Here is a 23,848-nt window from a genome sequence, read left to right on the forward strand (position 1 = left end):
GTGCTGGCAGAGCTCCTTCTTCCTCATCCCAAAAAAGTCACCAAACCCTGTCTAAGTTGTGACCCAAACTCCCCAAAACTATGACAGACAAACCCCAAAACAAAGCCCCTAGTGGCTCTCAGGAGATGAGACACAACCAGGCAAAATGTCAAGATCTGGGGAGTTTGTTAAATGAGATTATTCTTCCTTCTATTTTTGACTTTCAAAATTTTCTGCAACAATTTGGTGCCAGAAAAAGAAATACCTGATTCCTGTGTTACTCACCCTGGACACCAGGCCACCAATGATTATCTGTCAGAGGTTTAATTGTGCTTGGAAGCTTTCCAGGAATAACGCATGAGAAGCATAGGAAAAGCAGGCAGACATTCATCCAGAGAGGCAGCTCTTCCCAGCATTCCCAACCTCCTCCCCGAATTAGCAACTGCTTCCTTTCCATGGATTTTTAAAGGACGGCTGGCTGACCATCCCACATTTTCCAAGACTGTTCTGGTGTTATAGCCTTGGAAAATGTTGGGCAGAGTCACAAGGGCGGAAGATGGGTAGGAAGGAAGAGAGGGCAGTTGTCACCTGGGCTGTCCCCACCAGCACCAGCCACAAGGCTGCACATTGTTTTGTTCTGCAAGTGTGCAGCTGGCTCTGGAGTGTCTCTCCATCCCCAATATAGCATCCAGTCCTTTAACAGGGAACAGCCCTTCCCCTCTCCTTTTCTTCCAGCCTCTGGCAAGATTTAAAAGGCAGCAGCAGAGACCTTTTCACCTCACCTCCCTTAGGAAGAATAAAGCAGGCAGACTTCAGGAGGGAGAAAATCTTGTGTCATAAAAGTCCCAGTGGCCTCTCTCGGGAGATACCCAAGTCAGGGCTATCTCCTCTGTGATATAGGAAAATCCCTTACTGTTGTATCACTGGTGCAGTCCCTTGGAAACAACATAACCATCTCTCTCTGGCAAGAAGCAGCAGCAAGTTCATGGAGAAAGATCCAAGGCGCATGATGGGAGGTTTCCTTTTTATATTTTTATTTCCTGAGCCAAAGTAAATGTCACGTAAACGCCAAGAAGCTCTTGGTACGTTCACAGATGCCATCTCATGGGTGTTCTGCACACATTCCATGTAGGAATCATGAAGTGACAAAATGAAGAAAGGACCAGTAAAGGTCATCAGCTCCACCATCTTCCCCTTCTCCAAGGCAGGAGGAGCTTGGTGGTGGCAGATCCTGGATTAACATCTCTGCTCCCTCAAAACAATCAGGACCCCCTTTTCCCAGCTCCTCTAGTGCTTCCTTATCCTCCCTTTTACAAAGATTTTCCTGATCCCTTGCTGCAATTTAAGCCCATTATTTATCACTTTATCATCCACTACTGGCAAAAGCATTTCTAAGCTTCAAGAGTATTTCCTACATGCTGCCTTCCTTCCCCTTATTACCCTTGAAACGACTCTTTCAGCCCCAGCTTGCAGACATTTTCTACCCCTCCAATTATTTTACTGTTGTCCCCTGGACTCTTTGCACCCATCCACGGTACCCAAAACATGACAAATCCCTCAGCTAAGCATAGTCAGAGGTTCACTTTAAGGACATTTGCCTCTCTTTTTTATTTCCATGGGCTGACTCAGGGTGGAGCAGCCCCCCATAAGCCAAACCCTGGACTGTCGGGCTGGTACTGAGGAACTTCTCCATCCTACACGGGTGTCACTGCTCCCTCCAGGACCTGTCCTTGTCTGCAGCTGCCTGCTTGTTTCTGCCTGATTTCCCAACATTGTTTGGAGCTCTGTTCCCTCCTACTCATGTGTGCAATATTCCTGCCTCTCCCCAGCTGGGTTTCACCTGCAGACCTCGGAGTGTATTTCATGTTGCCCATAATACCCTCCTGACCTCCACGGGTGGGACGAGTACCAGGTTTCCAGCTCTGTGCATATGGAAGCAGCTGATCCTTCTGTGACTGCTGCCATGTGAAACCTCAGCTCTTCCTAAAACTGGAGCAAAGCCACCTCAGCTGCCAGAGGGTGATGCAGCAGTGGGGAGGGTGACATTCAGCAATAGTCTAAATTAATCTGTCAGGCTGGGTTTTTTTTCAAATAGAACTGTTCAGGGCCGGGTGCAGGCCTTTGTTCAGTGAGAACCCCTCCCTCCAGGATCCCCCCCTCCTCACAAGCCAAATCTAGTGGTGCTCCTGCCACTTCCCTGCTTCAAAACCTTTGCTTTAGCTCAGTTTTGGGTCTGTTCCCCCCATCACAAATCCATGAAAATTCATGTGCTTCAGGAAATCAAAACCCAGTTGCTATGGTGAAAGGCATTCTGCAAACTAAGAAACAAATACAAGTGGGACATTTGGAGGTTACCAGATTTTAGCACGTCTTTCAGACAAGAATAAAAACGCTTTCAGTAAATTAAAGGCTCCAAGAAGATCCCAGACCTACACCTCAAGTGTGAGGGATTCGCAGTACACCTTAAGGAAATTAATAATCAAGCATTGCATTTCTCCACAGAAGCCTCATCCCCATGGCTGCTATTACAGCAATTGAAGCAACAGTTTCTAAAAGCTGGGCTTTGCCTTTGCTGCAGAGATGGCAGGAGGCTTGAGAGGCATCCGGGAATACCAGGACAAGGAGCTCCCGTCAGTGTGACCTCTCACTACGCCATCGAACACCGAGAGGAGGAGTCTAGCTACAGAGCCAGTGAATTAATTCAGACAGACACAGAAAATTATCCAGCAGAAGGGTCATGGCATCTTGGGGATGAACTGTCTACTTTTGCTAATCAGTGGGTTGGGTTTTTTTGCATTTAATGTGCTGGGTCCTTGCCTTCTATTAAGGCACTGCTGTTATTCAGCCCCTGCCAGCTCCACAGAGACAAACTGTCTTCTTAAGATCAAAGAGGTGACGCTGCCCTGGCTGGCTGGTGGCACAACAGGGATCTCAGGGAAGTGAGGAGGGGGGATGCTCACCGGGTGGGAGGCAGAGGCACCCACAGAACCTCCAAAAGGCTCAGCTGCTGGCCTGGGTGGGAGTGTAGAGGTGCAGGGGAAAGAGCATTCAGAGTCTCTCAACAAACCCTCTTCCAGCTCTCACAGCTCCTGCTAAAATTAGTCAGAGGGGTGTAGAGAGCACCTCTGAGAGAAAAAAGCAGCTTTTCCTTTTCTTGGTAAGGTCACCAAAGAGATCTCTGTCATGCAAAGGCAGCACAAACCTTCTGCTCTGTGTTCTCCTCAGCGCAGTAGCTCAGCCTTCCCTCAAAACCTCCAACACTACCTCCAAGGCCTGAACACTCCAACAAAGATATCTTCCCTCCTTTGTCTGCTCTGATTTTTCAAATGCCACTTCAGATTCCTGTTTCATCAAATGCAAATAACATGAATATGCCTTTTTCTACCCCTGAAGAATATAAGTCACAGAGAAGCATTTTCACAGCAACCCAAATTTAATCTCCTTTTTTTCCCCCCATGATTATACAAACTGATCTCCAGTCTCATCTGCTCAACTGTCACATCCTCCCATCCCACTGCTGCTCTAATTGCACACTGCTGAGCCCCCTCGATTGTTCCGGTACCTCTTGGTAATGGCAAGAATTCTCCCCTCTGCAAAGTGGCATCACAGCCTTTCATTTCTGCTTTTGATTCTTCTCTAAAAACGAGGTGAGGAAAGTACTGGCTTCTTTCTGAGATCCTGATGTTGCACCACAATCTCTTACTGAGTCTTCCCTCACCCCAGTGGATTCTTTGTTTGGTATTTTTAACTCTAAACTTTCCAAGCAGCCACCTCCTGTTAGGTATTTGTTCCAGCTGTCAGTTCTACTTTGGATCTGCATCTTTACCACACTGCTGAGGATAACAAGATGTTCTTACTCTTTCTGAACACCAGGCAGTCTTCATCCCCACCTAATGCTGGTTCTTTGGCTCTTTGATTCACCTCAGCTAAAAGATGTATCAGGAAAAGACTCAGCCTCCTCAAATCCACAAACAAAAAATACACAAAAGGTCTGGGTTCCAACTGCTGCAGAACACAAGACACACTCCTCCTCTGCAAGTGGAGCTGGCTCTGCACAGGGGCACGCGTTAATTTGTTTAGAACTTGGTGGGCTTGGGGTATTTTGAGGGGTCAGGGGTTTATTCAGACCAAGGTTTTTCTCTTCCACTGCACTTCTCTCTGTGGCATTGTATCAAATGTTTTAAATGAACTGCTGCATGCCACAGCTACCACACTGCTCTTACCCAGCAGGACAGACATGGTGATAGGGAACACCACTGGCTCTCCAGGGTATCAGACAGTAAATGCACTTTCTCCCTGCTCCCAGTGAAAGCAGGTACAGTGCCATAACTCAATACATTCAAGCAGGTCTCAAAAGAGAAGGAGCCTCATCAAATGATGCCTTATCTGACCCAGAAGCCCTCCCTGGGCATTCTTGCAGCCCTGCTGCTGGACCAGGGCACAGCAGCAGATGTCACCACCTTGGCTGATCCCATTCCCAGTCTTCCATCTCAGCTTAAAGTCTCCCCTAATGCCCTAAAGACATAAGATGTGCAGCTTTCTGCTGCTGTACCTCAGTAGTTGTTCCCTCAATATTTAATCTTGTAAGCTGTTAATGCATGGATCTGTGCTAAGCAGCAGAGTTCAGCTTTTTCTGTACTCAGAATTTGCTTCCTTCTTGTTTGAACATGGCAAAGGCCACTCATTTACTTCTCAGACCTCAACTCAACCCAAAATTCATTCCATTTTGACCCAGTGAGAGTCCAGGTGGTTTTCTTCCTTTCCTTTAAACATGCAACAGAAATTTTTGGCCAGTCAGCCTTTATTGCATTTCTTTTCGTTTTTATTTATTCATTGCAGCCTTAGTTGGATTTGTTTTTCACTAAACAAAAATAAATAAAAGCCCGGAGGCAGCGCAGCCTCGTCTCCGGAGATGCTGGCAGCTGCCCTGGCCACCTCCGTGCCAGCGCTGTGCCAACTGCGGCGCGGGGCACGCGGCCACCGCCAGGACATGGCAGGGAGCTGCCAAACCGGCATCTCCCCAGGCCTAACCCTGCCTGAGCTGATGGGGCCTTTCAGCCAGGGACTGCTGCCTCCTCCCTCGGCTCTCAGAGAGATATGACACTCTGCTCCTGACCGGTGCGTGACTGGGATGTTCAAAGCCAGCCTAGAGGGAATACGTATCACTCCATGTGAAGCGGTCCATGAAGCATCCCCAGCTTTTTGGGACTAGACCAGAGAAGTGCAAAGGCAAAGCTTTGTTGGATACAAATCTCACACAGCCCTTTGGGGTCTCAGCTCCACCCATGCCAGGAAGCCTTTTTCAGGGATATCCTTTAAGAAAGAAGTAATTTAAACTCCCAAAAGCAAGTCATCCTACAGGATCTATTTTCTGAGCAGTGTGGGAAGGTATACCGGCCTGCACAACCATTTATTAGCACAAATAGGAGTGTATGTTTAACTCTGTGGAACGGGTAGAACAAAGAATTATTAAATAAAATTCTGATTAGTTCAGCTGAAAGCAAAATACCAGCTGGAGCCTGGTGTAGCGCAGGCATGTTATCAGCAAACATGTGCTGCCAGCGCATCTGCACACACACACACCCCCCTCAGCTCTGACCATGGGGAGCCTCAGCCTGGAACAGCAGAGCCACAGCACTTCCATTGTGCTCTGTGCTCTGACAGCTCCAGTCCTGCCCCGAGCCTTTGGCCCTACAGGGCTGCACAATGGGAATGAGAGTGATGAAACCTGAGTTTTCCCACTTACCCTACCAGCAGCCATGCTTTGTTAGGTTCTGAGTGGGAAAACAGCCACTCAGCACAGCTATCACAGAGTCCCACTGCCTGGAATCACATGTCGGGCACATGGCCCTCCCTCCCACCAGCCTGCCTAAATACAGCCATATTCATTAACAGCCCGTCGTTTGGATCCTGGTGCAAAAGTTAATGAAGCCACTTTGCTACGAGGGCAGCCTCCCCAGCACAAGATAAATAATGGATAGAAAAGCAGGCTGGGAGGGAACTGGCGCATCCCTGCAAGGTCATGCTGGAATGCATCAGTGGCTCACTGAGACTGGGCTCCTCCGGTAAGAAGCCTGGAGCTATTTATGACTCATGTAATTAATTAATGCCAACGGGCGTTCTGCTGCAGGCACGTGGGAGACCAAAGGGAAATACAAAACGGGCAGGTTAGGAAATGTAGTGGAGGTGGGAGAGAAGGATGACATTTCTTGTGGCAAGAAATGCTTTGAAGTAATTACCAACAGTTCAAACAGCCAGTAGTTCTTTTGGCTAGGTCAGTACAAAATCAATTAGGACCTTTAAAAATGCATTGGGCTGATATTTCCAAGAGCATCAAGAGTAAGAAGCAGCCTCGGAAGGAGAGCAGTTGCATTTCCAAGCACTGTGCACTGTAAGACCCTTCCCCAGATCCTCAGACCCCACAAATTGTGTGACCAGCAGAGGGAGCATCGTTAATACCCAATCACAAACAGTTTGAGATGAGAGCTCAGAGGAAGACCCAGTTTGATTTTATGTGTCTCTAAAGCCTGAGGACAAGTTTAACAGAAGCAGGAGAAAGGAGCTAAGCTGAAAGTGGAGAAAGCAAAATCCTGCAGGCACTCTGGGCTCCTGACACACATCTCCCCCTTCCAGAGCCAGCTCTCCCAACACTGGGAGCTATCCAAAACTGTAGATCACGATCACGTCAAGAAAGGGACCAGGGCTGTGGCTTCCCTGCTCCACCTTGCAATACTGCAGTCTCACACTGCACACTCAACATGTGGTGACGCTGAGTCATGACACCGTGCTCACACAGACCGTTTGAGGACAATGAGAGCTTAACCTAATTTTGTCCCTTTGTTTGTCCTCTGCACACAGATCAATCAGTTCCACTCCCTGCCTTCACATCCCCCTGCATCAACTGTTTGACACATTATAAGACTGTAAATACAAATAAAGCACACTCTTCCCCTCCTCTGGGAGGGCTCTCAAGTCCTTCTGGGTTGTCCAGCTCCCACTCAGCCTGCATGTATCTTCATTGCCAGAGTATCTTCTTACCGTTCCCAAATGTATCCATGCATTGTCTTCGCTCCCTCTTATCAGAGCTGCCTGCAAACAAATCCTCTCACACAATGAGGATTGCAAATTTGCTTACAAGCTGGTGCTGTTTTCCATTTCTGCTCCTCTGTGCATCTCTTTTCTCTCTGGACACTTGCAGGGGTCAAGCACCACAGCATCAGTCTGCCACAGCCATCTGGATGAGCAGCAGAGGCTGCCTGCAGTCCCAACCCTGGTTGGCAAAGCCTAGGAATCTGCAGCATGCTCCACTTTGAGCCTTACCCGACCTCCACAGTCTGGGGGATTGTGTTTTCTAACCTCTGATCACTGCCAAAGCCCTCAGATCCTCGTGGGACCCCCTACCACTACCCAGTATTCTTCTGGAGCAAATCAATAGCAGAAATTAAAACCAAGAAGAAAAGAGTAAGTGAACTGAGAGCAGGGTTTAGTTTCATAAATATATATGAGTAGAACAAGAGCAACGAACTGCTTCTTTCTGGTGGGCTGAGAATCAACTCGAGCCTGAGTCTCCAGGGTAAAACAGGAGCGAAGTAAACGACAACATGAACACCCACTTAGCATTCGTGCTTCATATTCCTGCTCTGAGCCTCAGCAGCTTAAGGAATGCTCCTGTTAAATACTGTAATGCTCCCAATTACGAGTGATCTGGACTGTTTATTTTCTAAACAGATTCCCTCCTCCCCCCCACCCCCCCTCCAAGCCCCAGGAGATCCCATAAGCCTAAGACAAAAGCAGTCTAGAAGAGGTGTTTCGACCTCTTTTGGCTATACAATATCCATAGCTGGCTCCATTTCCCTAATTGTTTCATACTGACCTTGAGAATATTTTGGCCATTAAATGACTCCCGCTCCTTGAAAGATGATTTACCAGTCATTGTGTTGTTTCGTTCTTCAGCTGTAGAGAGAAAAACCACCACCAGAATGAGCTTCAGATGGGAGAACTCTGTGTGCTGTACTTTACCCTCCTCTCTGTCCCTCCCCAAAGTCAGCTGCCAGCTAATAAACCATCTTCGCCCAGTTCTCGGTGCAAAAAAACCCACTTCCACTTGGATTTTAGGAGGAACAGGGCTGCAACTGGTGCCTCTATTGGGATCACCTGTTACCTGGAGCAAAGGCCCTAAATCACAGCTACTGCTGTGGTGATTCTGTAGGGCTGACTGCTCAGTGCAACACACCTGCTTCTCTCTGGCTCCTTCTCATCCCACATCCTGCCATGTCAGGGTGTGAGACAGCACTTGCATGGCCTGGAACAGAACCAGATTCCAGGCTGAGCATGCCAGAACAATGCCAGGCAGGATGTGGCCGGCACTGACACAAACCTCTGCTGCCTGCACCATATGTGTGCTGTGGATGCTTCTGTGGGGTCGGCATGCAGCTACACACACACAGACATTCAGAATAGCAGCCTAGGCCTACAGCAACTGCCACAAGCCTATGTCTGAGATCCATTTCCCAGAGCATGGCTGGGTTTTTATATAATCCCCAAGTACATGATCTGTTCCTTCCACAGGACCTCTGCCTCACCCGCTGAATATATTCAGTATTTCTTTTTCATCTCCATCATTAACTATGAAGTCCTCCTCACATCCAGCTTGCTGTTCAAATCCTGTATGGAATACAAAGCGACTTCTATGGCTGTCTGCGGCATGCTGGCGGAATGCTCTCCCCATTGTGTCTGAATGCCTCTCATGCCTCATGGGGCTGTGCAGAATATAGACTCAGGATGCCAGACCTAGCTGCCCATGTGCCTCCCCTCACACAGGGCCACATCAGCATTCTGGGGTCACATTTTCAGGGCTCAATTTGAGAGCCCCATCTTTACAGGGTTTTTACGCCCTGGGTGTGCTTGTTTGACTTCAGCAGCAGTCAGACCCAAAACCTGCCCAGAAAACAATGACACAAATCACCTGCTGTTACACTGTCCCCACAGAGATTCAGAGAGGCAACAACTAAAGAATTCTTGACGCAACCTATTGCAGTGCACAGGGCCCACTGTGCCAGAGCATGCACATGGAGAACCAGGCTGTAACTCACTGCCCCTCCCCAAGGATGATGCTTTTAGGGCTGCTTTATTAAGCAATGTGATCAGGATGCTACAGACAGCCAGAGCAGACAATCTTTTGGCAGAGACAGCAGACGCCATACACTCAAGAATAGCTCACATTCGGCTTCACATAACATTCATCTGTCTGCAGCTGATTTAAGGAGAAAGACAATGGAATCACTTTCCTAAAGAAATGAGCAATGCCTAAGTTAACCAAAGAGGATTATGTTTTCATCTTGTTTGAAGGTCAGCACAACACATGGAGTTGTTACCCAGTTTCAATTTAACACCAGGACACAGAGAGGCCAAGATCTCACCTCCATGAGGAGTGGCTGAGGTCATTTGTTCTGTTCAGCCTGAAGGAGACTGAGGGGAGACCTCATCAGGATCTGCAGCTTCCTCACAAAGGGCAGTGCAGGAGCAGCTCTGCTTTCTGCTCTCTGTGACCAGGGGCATTGCTGGAGCTGTGCCAGGGGAGGCTGAATATTGGGAAAAGGTTCTTCACCCAGAGAGAATACTGAACAGCCTCCTGAGGAAATGGTCAGAGCTCCAGAGTTGCCAGAGCTCCAGAGGTGTTTCAACAACACTCTCAGACACAGGGTGGGATTGTTGGGGTGTCCTGGGCAGGGCCAGGAGCTGGACTGGATGATCCTTGCAGGTCCCTTCCTACTCAGGACATTCTACAATTCTACTTGAACATATTTTTCCCTAGCCCAGTTACTATGAGTGCAGCAGGGTGCCAAGGTTTTTAACCTATGACTCTTGTTCATTGCTTTATTTTCTTCTGGGTTTTATCTGCAGACATCTCCCCCCAGCCCTGTTGGTAAGAAAAACCACACTAAAAAAGCAAACAAAAGCATCTGCTGAGCAACGGGACTGCTCTAAATGCATTCAGCAGCAAGGATGAAGGCTCTGTACGTACTTGGATCTTTCCTGAAGAGTGTGTTCATGACTGTGGCATGAAGTTTCACCCTGTCCCATTCTTTAAGCATCAGGCCTGAGGCCACAAACCGTTCCACCAGCTGATCAGCAACCATCTGCAACCTGGGAATCAAAGAGAGAGAGCAGGGCTACATAAAACAAGGAGCCTCTGCAGCATCAGCTTTTGGCTTTTCAGCCAGGTGGGCAGCAAGTGTGAAATGAAGTCTCTGCATGCACACAGGAAAGAGAGCTAGTCCCATTGATGGAAAGCGAGCAGAGGCATCAGCATTCAGCTCTACTGCAAAAAGTTCTGACTGTTGCACAGAGCTTCCCTGTGATCGCTTCTGCTGCAAATATTCCACGAGGAAGGGCAGATTTAGCACAGCAGAAAGCTTGCTCACAGTGACAGATGTTACTGGGAGCTCAAAGATGCATCTTTCTACTGCCAGGAAACACAATGTGACTCTCCTTGCAAATGCTAAAATCTGCACACCCGCAGGGGCTTGGGCACCTTGACTCCCAGAGGATCTGCTCAGGGACTGCTGCAGCCTGGCTCCTCTCCGTCCCAGATAAACAACCCAGCCTTGGGCTTGCTTTCTGGGAGAGCCCAGAACATGGTGACAGGGGCACAAACCCTGTCAGCACATCCTGGTGAACACTCCAGCTTTGGAGCTACTGAGCAAGCAAAATCCAAGGACTTATTCCCACCTTTGTGTCTGGCCTTTGAGGGCAGATCCATCCTAGGACAGGCAGCAGGAGCAGCGATCAGAGAAATGCACTCATGTCTAAGGAGCTGAAGGAACTTTCAAGCTGCTGCTGTGCCCAAACAATTTCTGCAGTGTCTGATTCTTACCAAAGGTAGAGAGAGAGGATATGCCAGAACGAAAACTTCCCATCTCCAAAAATAAGGCCAGAGGGTGTTATGTCTGTGCAGAAGAACCTGAGCTTCTCCCAGCATGTCCCAGGGATTTCTGCTCTGTGAGGTCCCACCATGTTGGTGTCTCAGCTGTGGCAGAGCATGGCCTGTCCCCAGAGCCTGGGGCTGGCATGCTCTGGATGCCAGCTCCGAACCCACTGCTGGTTTTGGGCTGCCAGCCCCCATGTGACCATTGCAAGACTCTCAAACTACCAATTGTCACAGCTTTCTACTATTTTCTGGATTTACTTCAGTGATTTTTAAAATTAGCAATGACAAAGATTAAATGAATATCATTACAGACAATACTAAAACAAATTAACAGAGAATAGCTCAAGTGAAAATGGTGCTTTATTACGTTATAAAGTTAATCAAGGAAATAAAACAAATTAGAATGAATTATAATGGAAATTATTTGCCATGTGGGAGGCATCGGAGCATGATCCCTCTTTCAGTCTGAGCCATTATATGTGCAGAAGGGCTTGCCAACCCCTAATTCTGTCTGCAGTTATGCAAGCTAAGTCAGGATAAATCAAATCTCCTGCTTTACAGCTTAAGCTGATCAAGATCATCCAAAGATCAGGAAGGAACTCCACCCCTCAGCCATGCCAGGAACTACACAGAGCTAACAGGACATCTTGCATGAGACAGGAAGGCACACACCTCTCTCTAGCACAAGCTGCAACAGTCAGATCCAGCACGGGAAGCCACGTGGCTGCTACTCTCCTCTAGTATTCGCCTTGCAGCTCAGAAACTGCTTTCCCATCTCCCTAAGCAAGGCACAGCAGGTTTCAGCAGGCAACAGGTTCAAGGAGCTGTTTGGCTGTTCACCTGTGTTACAGCCAGAAACCAAAGCAGGGTTTTCTGAAGAGATCACCATTTGTCCTCTCTTTCTAATCACTGCTGATCCAACACAGTGTCTCCTGGAATCTCAAAGGAAGGAAAAGCTGCTCTCCATCAACACAAAACCATTTTTCCTCTGCAAAGCTAAATGTTCTTCTGGATGCTTGCTAATAGGTAAGGAACTATATAAGAGGAGAAGTGCCAGATGAATGGTATCAGGAGAAGGGGCTTCACCCAGATGGTTGTGGGGCACTGAACAGGGAATTGTCATTGGCCCCAAGGCTGCCAGAGCTCCAGGAGCACTTGGACAACACTCTCAGGGACAGAGTGGTGTTGTTGGGGTGCCCTAGCCAGAGTGAGGAGTTGGACTCGATGATCCTGATGGGCTCCTTCCAATTCAGCCCATTCTATGAATTAATTTGCAGGTGAGGGCAGGATCAGCCTGGGCCAATGATTAAAACTTCAAATTGCTTGGCCCTCTCTGAGCCTGCTGCTATGCAAAGAGCAAAACAGGTGCTAAACAGGTGCTGTGCAAGAGAAGCCTGGCAGTTTCCAGGTGCCATGCCAAGCATAAGGTCTGACTTTGGCCAAAACCTCAGCTAACAGATCTCTGTGAAGGACAGTGGCGACATCAGTCCTTTCCAGGGGTGAGTGGAAGTGCTGTTTTCATTTGTAAGGCCAGGTGGATTTGAAGACCTCACTTCTCTCCCCTGCCCAACGCAGCTCTGCCAACCCTGATGCACATCAGCACTTTTCTCTAGCATTATGCCTAAGTGGGTTCTCATCACACAGGGTACAGCTGGCATCTGAAACAGAGCACAGTGCAAGTACCAACAATTCCAGCTGTCCCCAGAGGCAGGCAGACATCACTGTCAATGTAGGCCCTGCTTATGCTCTACAGGACTCCTCTCCCAGCTCCTCAGGCCACAGATTTATTTTCAGATGTAACCAGACTGGCAAGCACTGCACCTCAGAGAGAGCCAGAGCTCGGTGACTCAGGAGAAGAGACCCAGACCTCAGCTCCCAGAGCTGGTATTTTAGATCCTCTCTACAACAAAACCCACAGAAGGACATTTGGGTCATCCAGTGTCTGTCTCCATCTCATCTTTCCAAGTGCTTCTGCTCTTTTTCTCCTTGTGCTCTGTCTCCTGTCTGATCTCTGCCTTGCCCTGGTTCCCTACCTGCCCCATTTGTTTTTATCTCACCTATTTCAGGGTAGGACAGACTTCAAAGTGGAAGAGCCAAGAAAGGGAAAAGACTTCAATTCCTACTGCCTCCCAGCAGTTCTTACATTTTTCATTTTCCCCCTCATTTCCTTATCCCACTTCCTATCTCTTACTTCAACACAGCCTCCAAAGTCTAGTTTTAAGCAGGGCTGCCCGCCCTGCCGTCTCCTCAGCCCTCAGGGAAAGGATATGCCAGAACATATCCCTTCTTCCTGAGACAGTCCCTGCTCACAGCCTCCCTCCTCCAGCTGCACTGCTCCATGCTCCTCTGCTAGCTCCTGCTGTCCTCTAGCAATGGGAACAGACAACAAAAGGGCAGTGCTGTCAGGCAAAGAGAAGGCTGAGGCTCAGAGACAGGAGGTGAAGCTTTTTTGGCTACTCCACTTCCCTATTTCGGGCAACCAGCAGCACAGAGTACAACAGCTCCTATATTAATCACAGAATCTACAGTGATTTAGGCTGGAAGAAGTGTTAGAGATCATCTGCTTCCAAACCCTGCCATGGGCAGAGACACCTTCCACTAGAACAGGGTGTTCCAAGTCCCATCCATGTCTCCTCAGTCTTCCAGAAAGCAACAAGAGAAAAGATGATGTTGCCACTGGTGACATAGATGAAGGAAGGTTGTCCAGACACTGCCACATCCTGGGCAGGGCTGTTTGTAGAGCTGAAGCCATCAGCCACAGTGGTGAACAGCACAAACACTCGAGCTGACACCAACCAAGCTTCAAGATCTTGCTGCAGCAGCTCCAAAGACATTTCACACCCAGCACCTATTCCAGCCTGCTGCAGACACACAAACCAACTCTGTAATCAGGTCATGCTCTTCTGAGGACCTTCCAGGTTAACTGGGTTTTAAGAATAATTAAGTGCTGCAGAATAGAATACACCAGGTTGTCCAGATTAATCTGGACTGCAGGTTGGGAACTAGACAGTAGAGGCCAAATCATCCTGCCTTCTAAGTCATCTCAGGAGTATCTCCTTGGCCATGCTATCCTTGTGCGAGCTGTGACTCCATTATTCAACCTGACAGACTGTTGCAGAAACAAATGACACCCTTCAGCTGCAGCACCAGTGACTGATTTAAAGAGCAAACACATCACTGCCTTAACTGGTTCAGGAAGCAAGGATGACTTCATCTTGGTGACTGCTGGCCTGAGGACTGCCAGCAGCACCCACCAGCTCCAGAGGGTTTCCCTGGCACTCCAGGGAAGAATGAAAGACAGGAGCAGGGGCACTCACCTGTCTGAGCCATCCTTCATGTGGACTTTGGCATAAAGGACGTCTGTCATGGCAGGGTCATCGTTCATGTACTCCACTCCTGCCACTTCCACTGTCAGAGGCTGGCCTCCAGTAATTTGGCTAAAACCCAAGAAAGCCCTAATGTTAAAAACTGAAACATTACACCAGCTCTTGAAATGCAACACACAATGCTCCCCATGCACATACTAAATATTTGGGTTTACTATGGGAATGATATTATTCTTTTTGCCGTAGTGAGACACAAATTTGATGTTAAGTGGGACTTAAATGTTACACACAGGGCCTACGGAGCAGTGAACTCCACTCAGGAGTTCTTTTCTGTCCCTTATTTTTCAGCTTGTTTGCACTGCAAAAACCCAAACTCAAAAAGTATCCCTAATTCATAAAACTCAAAAGCCTATAACTGTTATTGCCTTATCACCCTGAGTGGTAAAAGAATTTAAATTCATATATTTGGTGTTTCAGACACACATTAAGTGAACTTGTCAGTGCTCACAGGCCACCTCAATATGGAGATCTCCATCCACATGCCAGAAAACCCACCAGAAGTAAATGGTTCAAGTTCTCATTCCAGAGAGGCTCCTGCCTCCCTGTGAAAAGACCAACCATAAAGTCTCTGATTTTTGCTGGGAAAGGTACTCGATACAGAACACAACTCTGAGTGCAACATCCAACCAGTGAATAGAGCTGGTTTAAAATCAGCTCCAGCTCTTCATGCAGGATATAATATGCACTCCCACACCTGCAAACGGCCTGTAGAGTGTATCTGCTTCCCAATACACTGCCTCCTTGCTTTTCCCAGCAGAGCATCCTGGGGAGGCTGCTGCTGCAGCCAGCACTCCCTGTGAGTAAGTGATGCCTTGTTTAATACCCAGGGCCCGTGGAAAGAACAGGGAGTGTCAGGGCAGGCAGATGTAACAAACACAAGTTAACAAGGTGAGTGTGACTTTGCTCTGACCTTGCTCACTTCTGTTCAGCTTTTGAGGTTCTCAGCAAAGATTCCCAAGTGAAATAAGCAGTGTAATTTCCCTCCCCAGTAGAGTTACTGGGAGGGAAACAGCACAAATGTATTATTATGGACATAAAATTAACAGCACTAAAGGTCACATATTCTAAAAAGGGTCAAAAAGGTCATAGCTAACTTCACAGGACACTGCCTGCACTTTAAAAAAGGAAATGAAAGCTAATGAAGGTTTATGTAGGTGGAAGGGAGCCTAATTAATTTTCCAAGTATATTTACTTGGGTGTGGAAGGGGAAATAAACTAAAGGTTACCTTCAAGTGTTGATTCCCCCTTCACTAAAGGAAATAGGGAGCAATGATTTTCTCGGCATCAATTCAATCCACTTACGTGGAAGCTGGCACTTTCCAAATATTGCATTCAGAGCCTCCCCCTGGAAACACACTTGAATTTCTGTTCAACAGCTGAACTGGAGCCATCCTTTTAAAGGCAGAGGTATGAATTCTGGCCATGCATTAATTCCCACAGATATTAGCTGGCACAGCGTGGCCAATTCTTCATGCACCGAGGCAGCAAATAAATGAATGCGAAGGATCCGCGCTCTGTGTGCAAAGGCTTTGCAGAAATAAATAAATAAACCTCCCCCTCAGGCCATCTTCAATTACGAAGCTGACCGGAGATAAGCTAATTACGGTGTCACTGGACCACATTTGCAGCCAAAGACCAGCATCTGCAGCTCAGTGTTAACAGGCAGCGAGGCAGCCGCGCTCCCAGAGCAGCACGGACGCTTCCAGGCTGATTACTCACAAGGCTCCTGATGGCTTCCCTGCACACAGCTCCCCTCGTCCAGGAATGTGTGTCAAGGACACCTCAGCATCTGCTCTGAGGCAGGAGGGAAGTGCCAGAGGCAGAGCCCACTGCAGGCAGCGTGCAAAGGTAAGGGAGCTCAGCCCTCCCACTGCAGCAGGCAGGGGACAGCGACAAAAACTGCTCAGGTACAAAGAACAGGGACGCATGTGAGGAAGGGAAGTGAGCAGAGAAGATTTTCAGGGAATGCCGAGGGTCTGAGCTGAGCTATAGATGCTGTAAGGCTCTCTGCGGCTGCTCAGGGATTTCTACTGCCCCATTTGAAACATTTCAGCCTTTTTCTAAATTTCCAGAGTTGAGAGAAGACTTCTGAGCTGCTCTTCTCTTCAAAATTCCTTGTAAAGACAGAGTGCTGCCTTCCCCCCCTCTCAAGGCCTTGGTGATGACATCCCTTTCCCACCACTTACTCCACAAAGTCCTCTTTGCATCGCTGCAGGAGGTCACAGGCTTTCTGGATCTCTTGCTCGTTCAGGAGCACCAGTGTCCCAAGAGTCAGGTGAAGCTTTGCAGGGTTCTGGAATAGGCTGCTGCTGACCCCATGATCCTAAAAATCAATCCATCACATAGAGGGGTCTTACCTCATCCACACACACAGGGATAAATACCACAGAAAGCAGGTACCAAGTCACTGGTATTAATCCTTTTATCTCTGGTCGGGCTGGTAATGACACAAAGTTGAAAATTTCTCAGGCTTTGTGAGGAAGCAAGCTTAGCCTGGCAGATGAGCTGCAGTCCCACCACAGCTCCCTGCCTGCTCTTCCATCAGAGCTGTTGAACAGCAGCCTGGAAGATCATTACAACAGGCTGTAACGTGGTACCCAGGACCTGCAACACTCACTTGTGTGGGGTTTTTTGGGAGGAGACTTCCACAGGTGTTGACGCAGCATCTGCTACCAGAAATGAGCTCAACACAAGCCAGCTCAGATTTAAAACTTCAGTCCATTTCTTGTGCAATAAAGCTGAGACCAGCTGTTGTGACAAGCTCTAAATGGTCTCTAAATCCTGTCTAAACACAAGTTGCACCTCACAACAGAAGCACAGCTAATACCAGCTCTGATAATTATATTTTTCTTCTTCTCATATGCCCTATAGTTTGCTGAGGTGAATTAAGTTTAAATTCCCTTTATAAGAAGAGCTGTGTGCTGCTGCTGGGGAGGAACTCTTCCCAGGTGGAGCAGCGGTTGCATCCAGCTTTAAGAAATGTGCTATTCTGTTCTAGGATACTTATAAAAATACCTCAAGGATGGTTAACACACCCATATTAAAACAATTATTTCCACTTAGTGGCCACTTCCCAATCAGCGCATTAAATAACCTCCAATTTTAACTCCAGAAGAAGCCAAGCTGCCAGGCCATGGAAGCCTTTCTGCATCTGAAAAGAGTGCACCAGCTGAGAACAATAGCTTTGAAATTTCTACTGTGCTCCAGACTTTGAAATAAAACCCTTCAGACGTTTAAATGCTGCAGTATCTCAGCCTGTCAAGAGTTTCATGCCCTACATCTTGCTCAGCATTTTTCATGCCTAATGACCACATGCAGACATTTCTTTACAGCACAGCTTATGGGCTGGACTAGGGACAAGGCAGGCTGCAAAACAGAGGCTAGGGGCTTGCTCCAGCAGCCACAGCTTGGCCAAAAACAGGGATGGCCCCATCTCACTTCTTCCTACCTTCCCCTCCCTGCAGCAAAAGCTTTGTGGCTTCCTTTAATTCATGCTGCTGCTCACATGCATGACAGGACATGATTGCTCTCTGTCAGCCTTTTTTCTCCAGTGATATCTGCAGTCAGGGAATTATTTGGCCCTTCACAAAACAACAGCTTGGGTAACAGAAACTGGGAGGTTTGATTTAACCTTGCCACAGACAACCAGCCGAGGTCACAGAGTGCACAGATGAGATACAGTAACAGCCCTTTGCAGGTCAGAAAGCCAAAGCCCTGCCCTCATTTTCTGCCCCAGTACAATTGGTGCTGTAAACATGACCCTGCCCCAAAAGCAGCATTTTCCCCTGAGGTTTTCAACACCTGAGTGTGGGCTGAGTTGACAAATGATGGCATGTCACCTCCACGAGCCACACTACTGCTGCTGGGGAGATCAACGGGGAAGAGAGCGCACAGTGAGCAGGCCAAGACCTAGATAATCCTCCTGGTTTACTCCCTAGTATTTCAGGCAGCTCCTCAAATCCCTGCTTACACTCCCTACTCTTTCACAGGCCAGCAGATCCCACTTCTCCCACACATAAAATAGATGCTGCGTCAGAGCTGGCTCCCTCTGAACAGCCAACGTTCCTGTGGGTGTCTCAGCAGCCCTTCCTGGCTGGATGCTGCTCACCAGGATACAAAAAGGCTGGAACTCAATTATTCTAATCCCAGATCATGATGTGCGATCAGCAATCACTGAATCACCTCACAGGAACCCGCCTATTCTCTCTACAAAAATTTACTGTGCAAACCTGGGCTCTTTAACATGTATTGAGAGGCAGGAAGAATAATCCCTTTAGGCACTATCCATATGTGATGACTGTCCTTTTTAGCTTATGCCTCAGCTTAACACTGCCCTGTCATGGTCAACAAAAACCAACTAGTTTCCACTTGGTCATTTTTAATCCCTTCTGCTACCAAAGACTTCTTTAGAAGGAACAGAAAGGGTTTTATCTAGGGTCTCCAACTCTTTGCAAAGCCCAAGTACGTTGTCCCTCCAAATCTAAGACCCTGTAGTAGGGAAACCATAAACCACAACACCCTTCAGCCCTCCTGCATGACAAGGCAAAGGATCAAGCTCCTTAGCTCTTCTGCCCTGGCTGTGTCCTCTCTTCTGTTTTAAGAGCTCCCAATGTTTGCAGACAGCTTTATGTTTTTCAGGTTTTTTTTTTCCTTAAGAGCAAGATACTGCATGCCAGCTATGTGCCCTGTGCCACCCTGATCCACAAACAAAGGAGCGAGCCAGGAAAACAGTATTTGCACAGGATTATCTGAAGAGCTACAAGCTCAAAAACCCTCCCACTTTCTGTCCCTTCCACTCTGAGATAAAATACCTCATTAGCAATGTTTGATATTTACAGGTTGCCATATATGACAGCAATCATGTTTCTTTTCCCTGCTACATCTGCAGCCTATTCAGTCTGCAAACGCTGTGTTTGCACAGCTCTCAAAGACCCAACTGTGATTTTTCACAGCAATGTTACTGCAAAGTCTCTTCCCTTTTCCACCTGCATGCTCAGACAGACATCTCAGTTCTCCTCACTCTATGACACCAACATGACAGTGAGAGAGAGGAGACTTCCAAGGTCATCCAGCCATCCGGACCTCCCACTGCACCACATCAGTGATGAGCCTGTCCAGGTGAGCCACCTCCCCATATTTAGATTAAATTAACCTAAAAGAACCTCCCCTCAGCCCTGCTTCATTTGCCTGCCAGCCCTGACTGTACAGCATGAACAACACCTGAAGTGCTCTGTATTTCAGCACAAGGTTTATCTTCAAAAAGCTTTTAAAGACACATAAAAAAAAAACTTAGAAAGCATATACTTACCAACAAAATGCTATAAAATATAAATGAATGGTTGTCATGGTAACTGCTTCCAAGAGAAACAGAGTCCCTCACAAATGCTCAATGGCCAGAAGAGATCCCCTCACACACACAACATACACACACACACCTGATCCTTTCCCTTCCTTACCATTATTATCCCTCATTCAAAGGCTGAAGTTCACCTAATTCTGTGATGTTTTGCACCAGGCAGAGAAACGCCCTGCTTCTGTCACTGAAACCTATTCAGATTTCCTCAAGTATTCGAGAAATCCCATTGCTTCGGGGATTTAAGCTCTTTTATTGCTCTTGGAGGCACAGTTTTGAATTACTGTTTTTCATTACTGACATGCTTTCTAGCAGACCCTGCTGTGAGATAAAGTGGTATTAGAGTGGCATTACTGGCTGGAGGAGTGATTGAGAGACACACAGGGCTGCAATGTACTCCTCCAACTAACAGGAAGCAATAAATATATCTATAAACCCTTTTGCTAATACCAGGAGAGGGAAGGGCAGAAAAATAAAGCATTATATATTCCTAGGCTAAGCATATGCAACCCCCTGAATACCTGTTACTGACCGAGTTCTATATTTCAAACTGAAAATTGAAACTCTAGAGCTGATGTAAGCAGTGCCAGGAACATTTCAGGCCCTTACAGGACTTGGAGCTGTCCAGACACAGAACAAAAATTGCAGGACAGACAGAAGGACAGACAGGAGGAGGAAAGATGAACATGGCCAGTACTTGGTCTCAGCACTTCTCTGACTAAGGCTGGATTGCTGCAGTTTTCTGAGACAAGGAGCATGTGAAGGTTTGCAGGCAGCTCCTTCCAAATGTGACTGACAACACTTGAGGAATGCACGAAGTCTGTGAACATGTTTTTATGAAGATGGCAGATAACCTCCCTTCCCCCCAGAGACGCAAACTGACATTTAAGAGTGAGCAAGAGAGAAACAATATGACAGACAAGATCAGAAGGGGTTTGGAGAGCAAGCAAGATCACCAGTGGAGGCTGGGCCAATGGAGAGCTGCAGAGATGCAATCCAGCCAGGAGGCAGGAAAAATTAGTGCTCTGCAGGGAGAAGGGCTAGTCCTGGGTCAGTCTGTTGTGCTGCAGGATTAAAAACACTGGAGGAGAGCACGAACAACAGCATTGCCTGCAAAGATGGCTAAACCACACATCTTAGAAATTTGACACTGAAAGGACTTAGAGAGGTCCCTAGAAGACTCATCCAACAGCAGGGCAGCCTGGAAGCCAGAAGCCAGCAGGTAGTATGGGATACACTGATGTTACTGCAGCAGGCAAGGCCATAGGGAGGGACCACAGAGATCCACAGGACCTGCTGGCAGACAGCTAGAGGAGGAGGACCAAATACATGGAGCCCAGGATGCCAAGTCTTCAGGCAGAGCAGGACCAGATCTCCAGGAAGGCCAAGTGAAAGGACTGTAGCAGCCATAAGCCCAGGCAGAAAGGGATAAAGGGCAAGAGAAAGCCCATGCTGAGAGCAGCAGCCTCGCTCCAGAGCCAATGGCACAAGAAGCCTCTACAGAGCCCTGTGCAGGTCACCAGCCCCTCAAAGAGCTGCTTCTCTCACTGTACCTTGGTGTGTCCCACACTAGGACTGAACTAGAAACCAACAGAGGGAGCCAGGCCATCACTGATGCCAGCCCGAGGTCCCAACTCTGTCCAGCCTACACCTTCCCAGGCTAATGTTTCCATCCCCCTGCCTGCAGGGCATTCCTTTAATCAAGGTGAGCTTTAATAAAGGTAGTACTGCTGGCTAATGAGGAGAGATCATCCTCCTAGCCCGAGGGAAGAGTTCTCCTGGCATTGCACTGGCTAATCCCTGGAACTGTTGGACAATTTCAGTTGTATTTAATGTCAGGTGATAGAAAGCTCCTAAATTGTCAAGGAATTAAGCAGCTGGGAGGAGAACGGGAGTTTAAGTCCCGACTGCCAGGAAAGACAAGACTGCAAAGACAGCTCATTGCTGCTCTTGGAGATGAAACAACTGACATGCAAGTGACCATGAGAACTTGAGCAAGAACTCGTATCTCCCCAGATATCAGATAATTCACACCCATGGTATGAAGATATACGAAACTAAACTTCTTAAGCTGTGCTATCTGCAAGGTTGGTTTTTCCCCTTAGCAAGGCACCAGAAGAAGTGACGGACATGAAAGTGAAGAGTATCAGCCCACAGAGCCCTGCAGTGTGTCTGCAATGCAACCTGCATTGCACAGACCTCTCTCCTGCCTAGGGATGTCCTGCAGCAGACACAGAGGACATGGCAATTTAATAACACCATTCCCTCTCCTCAGCTCAACCCTGTGCACTGACACACCACTTCTGGCAGCCCAGAAGCACACTAAAATAAGCCAGAGAATGCAGAGCTTTCCCTTAATTTTCTTCCTCATTTCCCTATGCCTAACTATTTCCTGCTCCTCCCAACACAAGATCTGAAGGCAAGTAGGAGTGCTGTCAGCACAAAGTCTCCTGGGGAAGAAGGGAAGTGATGAGATTTGCAGGATGGCATGTGCTACCAAGTCATTTCTCGCTCAGCTCTGGCAATGACACCCATCTTCCTTCACTGTCAGGAGCCAAAAGAAAAGTGAAACAGAAGCAGCAGCAAATTTGTAAATTCCTACCTAACTTCATGTTATGTAAAAATAATATAAAATGTCGACAGGTCCACTACATTATTTAGTGAGTTTCCCATTAAAAACAAAAATCCCAACCCTCTTTTGAAACTTAGCGTATTGTTAGCAGAGATTTTTCTGGATGGGAGGATAGCTAAGTAAACCATTCAACTTTTCAGAAAATTTCACAAAAGCACTCAACAAATTCCCAGCAGATCCACCAACTTAAGTAAAAGGCCTGTTGAAAATGCATTCCTAAGAAACAGAATAGAATAAGGCCTTCAAGGAAAATGCCAAAGAGCTCTGTCAATAAATGAAACAGCACGCTAATCCTCACATGGATCCCTACCTTTGAGCACTTCTCCAGCACCTCCTCCTTGAACTGCAGGAACTTTTCCTGGATGGCAGGCTGGTTGAGAGCCAAGGACAGGAAGTGTGTGAAGGGCTGCTTCTTGCGGAAGCTGTCCAGGAGCACATCGATCCGCGTCCGGGCAGAGACGACACCGCTCCGCTGCTGCCCCGTGATCACTGCAGGGACACACAGCAACACCTCTCTGCTTTCCTGAAGCTCTCAGCTTTACTCTCAGCCTCCCAAGGAAGCAGTAGGAATCAAAATCCCCAACCATGCACTGAAACACCTGCCAGACTCCCTGCTTGACTTAAAATGTCTGATACAGCTGTGCTTTCCTCAGCAAAGACAGGATGATGCCATCAAAAGCATCCATCCCTCTGCTGTCCAGAAAGTCAGTTCTGAGGGCATAAAAAGAGTAACTGAGAGCCCATCAGGGACCCTTCAGATTTCTAGAACATAATTTCAAGTTTTCATATAGGCAGAGTGAAAAAGGCAAGGAAATCTTATGAAGGATCAAGACTGTGTTATTTGTGCATGCACTTCAAGGCACCAAACAGAGAACACTTCAGCTCAAAAGGAAAGAACAGCAAGGATCAAAATCTCCTTGGCTTCCTATTATTCAATGTTTTCAACATCTCTCAACCTTCCTAACAGTCCTTCACAGTTCTTGGGAAGAAGTCAAGACCCACTCGAGAAGCACCACCATGTTCCTGTGCAGAATCACAGTGGGATCCTCCCAGCATTTCCTCCTCATAGCTCTGTCACAAACATCCCTGCACCAGTAATCTCCGGAGCATGCCCTAAGGAACCCTCCAAATACCCACTCTGGCAGCACTCACAAAGCTCAGCCCTGATGAGCAAGGTCTCCTTTCTTTTTAAATCCCTGGAAGTGATGAGAGGGAACATATGGTACAAGAAGCCCTGCTCTCACTGTTTGGATCTAGTGACAGCAAATGTCATCTCAACCCTTCTCATATTAAAGCACATGCAGATGTTTATTTTGCACACAGATAGACAAGATATTTCTCTGAATGCTTATTTTAGTTTCTTACTGATGGAATAGTATTTAAAAGCAAAACTAAAAAAAAACCCAAAATACAACACATTCAGGACCCAAGTTCTCAAGCCATTTAAAGGCCTAGAAGTGACTTTAAAAAAAAAAAAAAAACTGACACTGTTTAATAAGGATTTACACACAATAAAAATAAGCTCAGGAGAAAAGTGAAGTGAAGTTGAGACTTTCCCAGGGCCAAAA

The 23,848-nt window shown here is 47.5% G+C and overlaps 1 protein-coding gene across 4 annotated transcripts in view; it reads right to left on the bottom strand.

Annotated features, from left to right (window-relative positions):
- The window catches only part of ASCC1 (activating signal cointegrator 1 complex subunit 1), a 35,441-nt gene that overhangs the window by 6,965 nt on the left and 4,628 nt on the right, over positions 1 to 23,848 (bottom strand). For 3 of the 4 annotated variants that reach the window (XM_030275689.4, XM_030275690.4, XM_002195143.7), the window contains exons 5-9: positions 22,591 to 22,769; positions 16,482 to 16,618; positions 14,227 to 14,346; positions 10,004 to 10,125; positions 7,853 to 7,932 (exon numbers count right to left, since the gene is read on the bottom strand). In XM_030275689.4, the coding sequence (XP_030131549.4) occupies positions 7,853 to 7,932; positions 10,004 to 10,125; positions 14,227 to 14,346; positions 16,482 to 16,618; positions 22,591 to 22,769 (638 nt within the window). Of the gene's footprint in view, positions 1 to 3,541; positions 7,933 to 10,003; positions 10,126 to 14,226; positions 14,347 to 16,481; positions 16,619 to 22,590; positions 22,770 to 23,848 lie in introns of all 4 variants that reach the window. The other variant, XR_012056647.1, reaches the window with a different exon arrangement.

Source organism: Taeniopygia guttata, chromosome 6, assembly GCF_048771995.1.
Source record: "Taeniopygia guttata chromosome 6, bTaeGut7.mat, whole genome shotgun sequence".
In the NCBI taxonomy this organism is placed as follows: Eukaryota; Metazoa; Chordata; class Aves; order Passeriformes; family Estrildidae; genus Taeniopygia; species Taeniopygia guttata.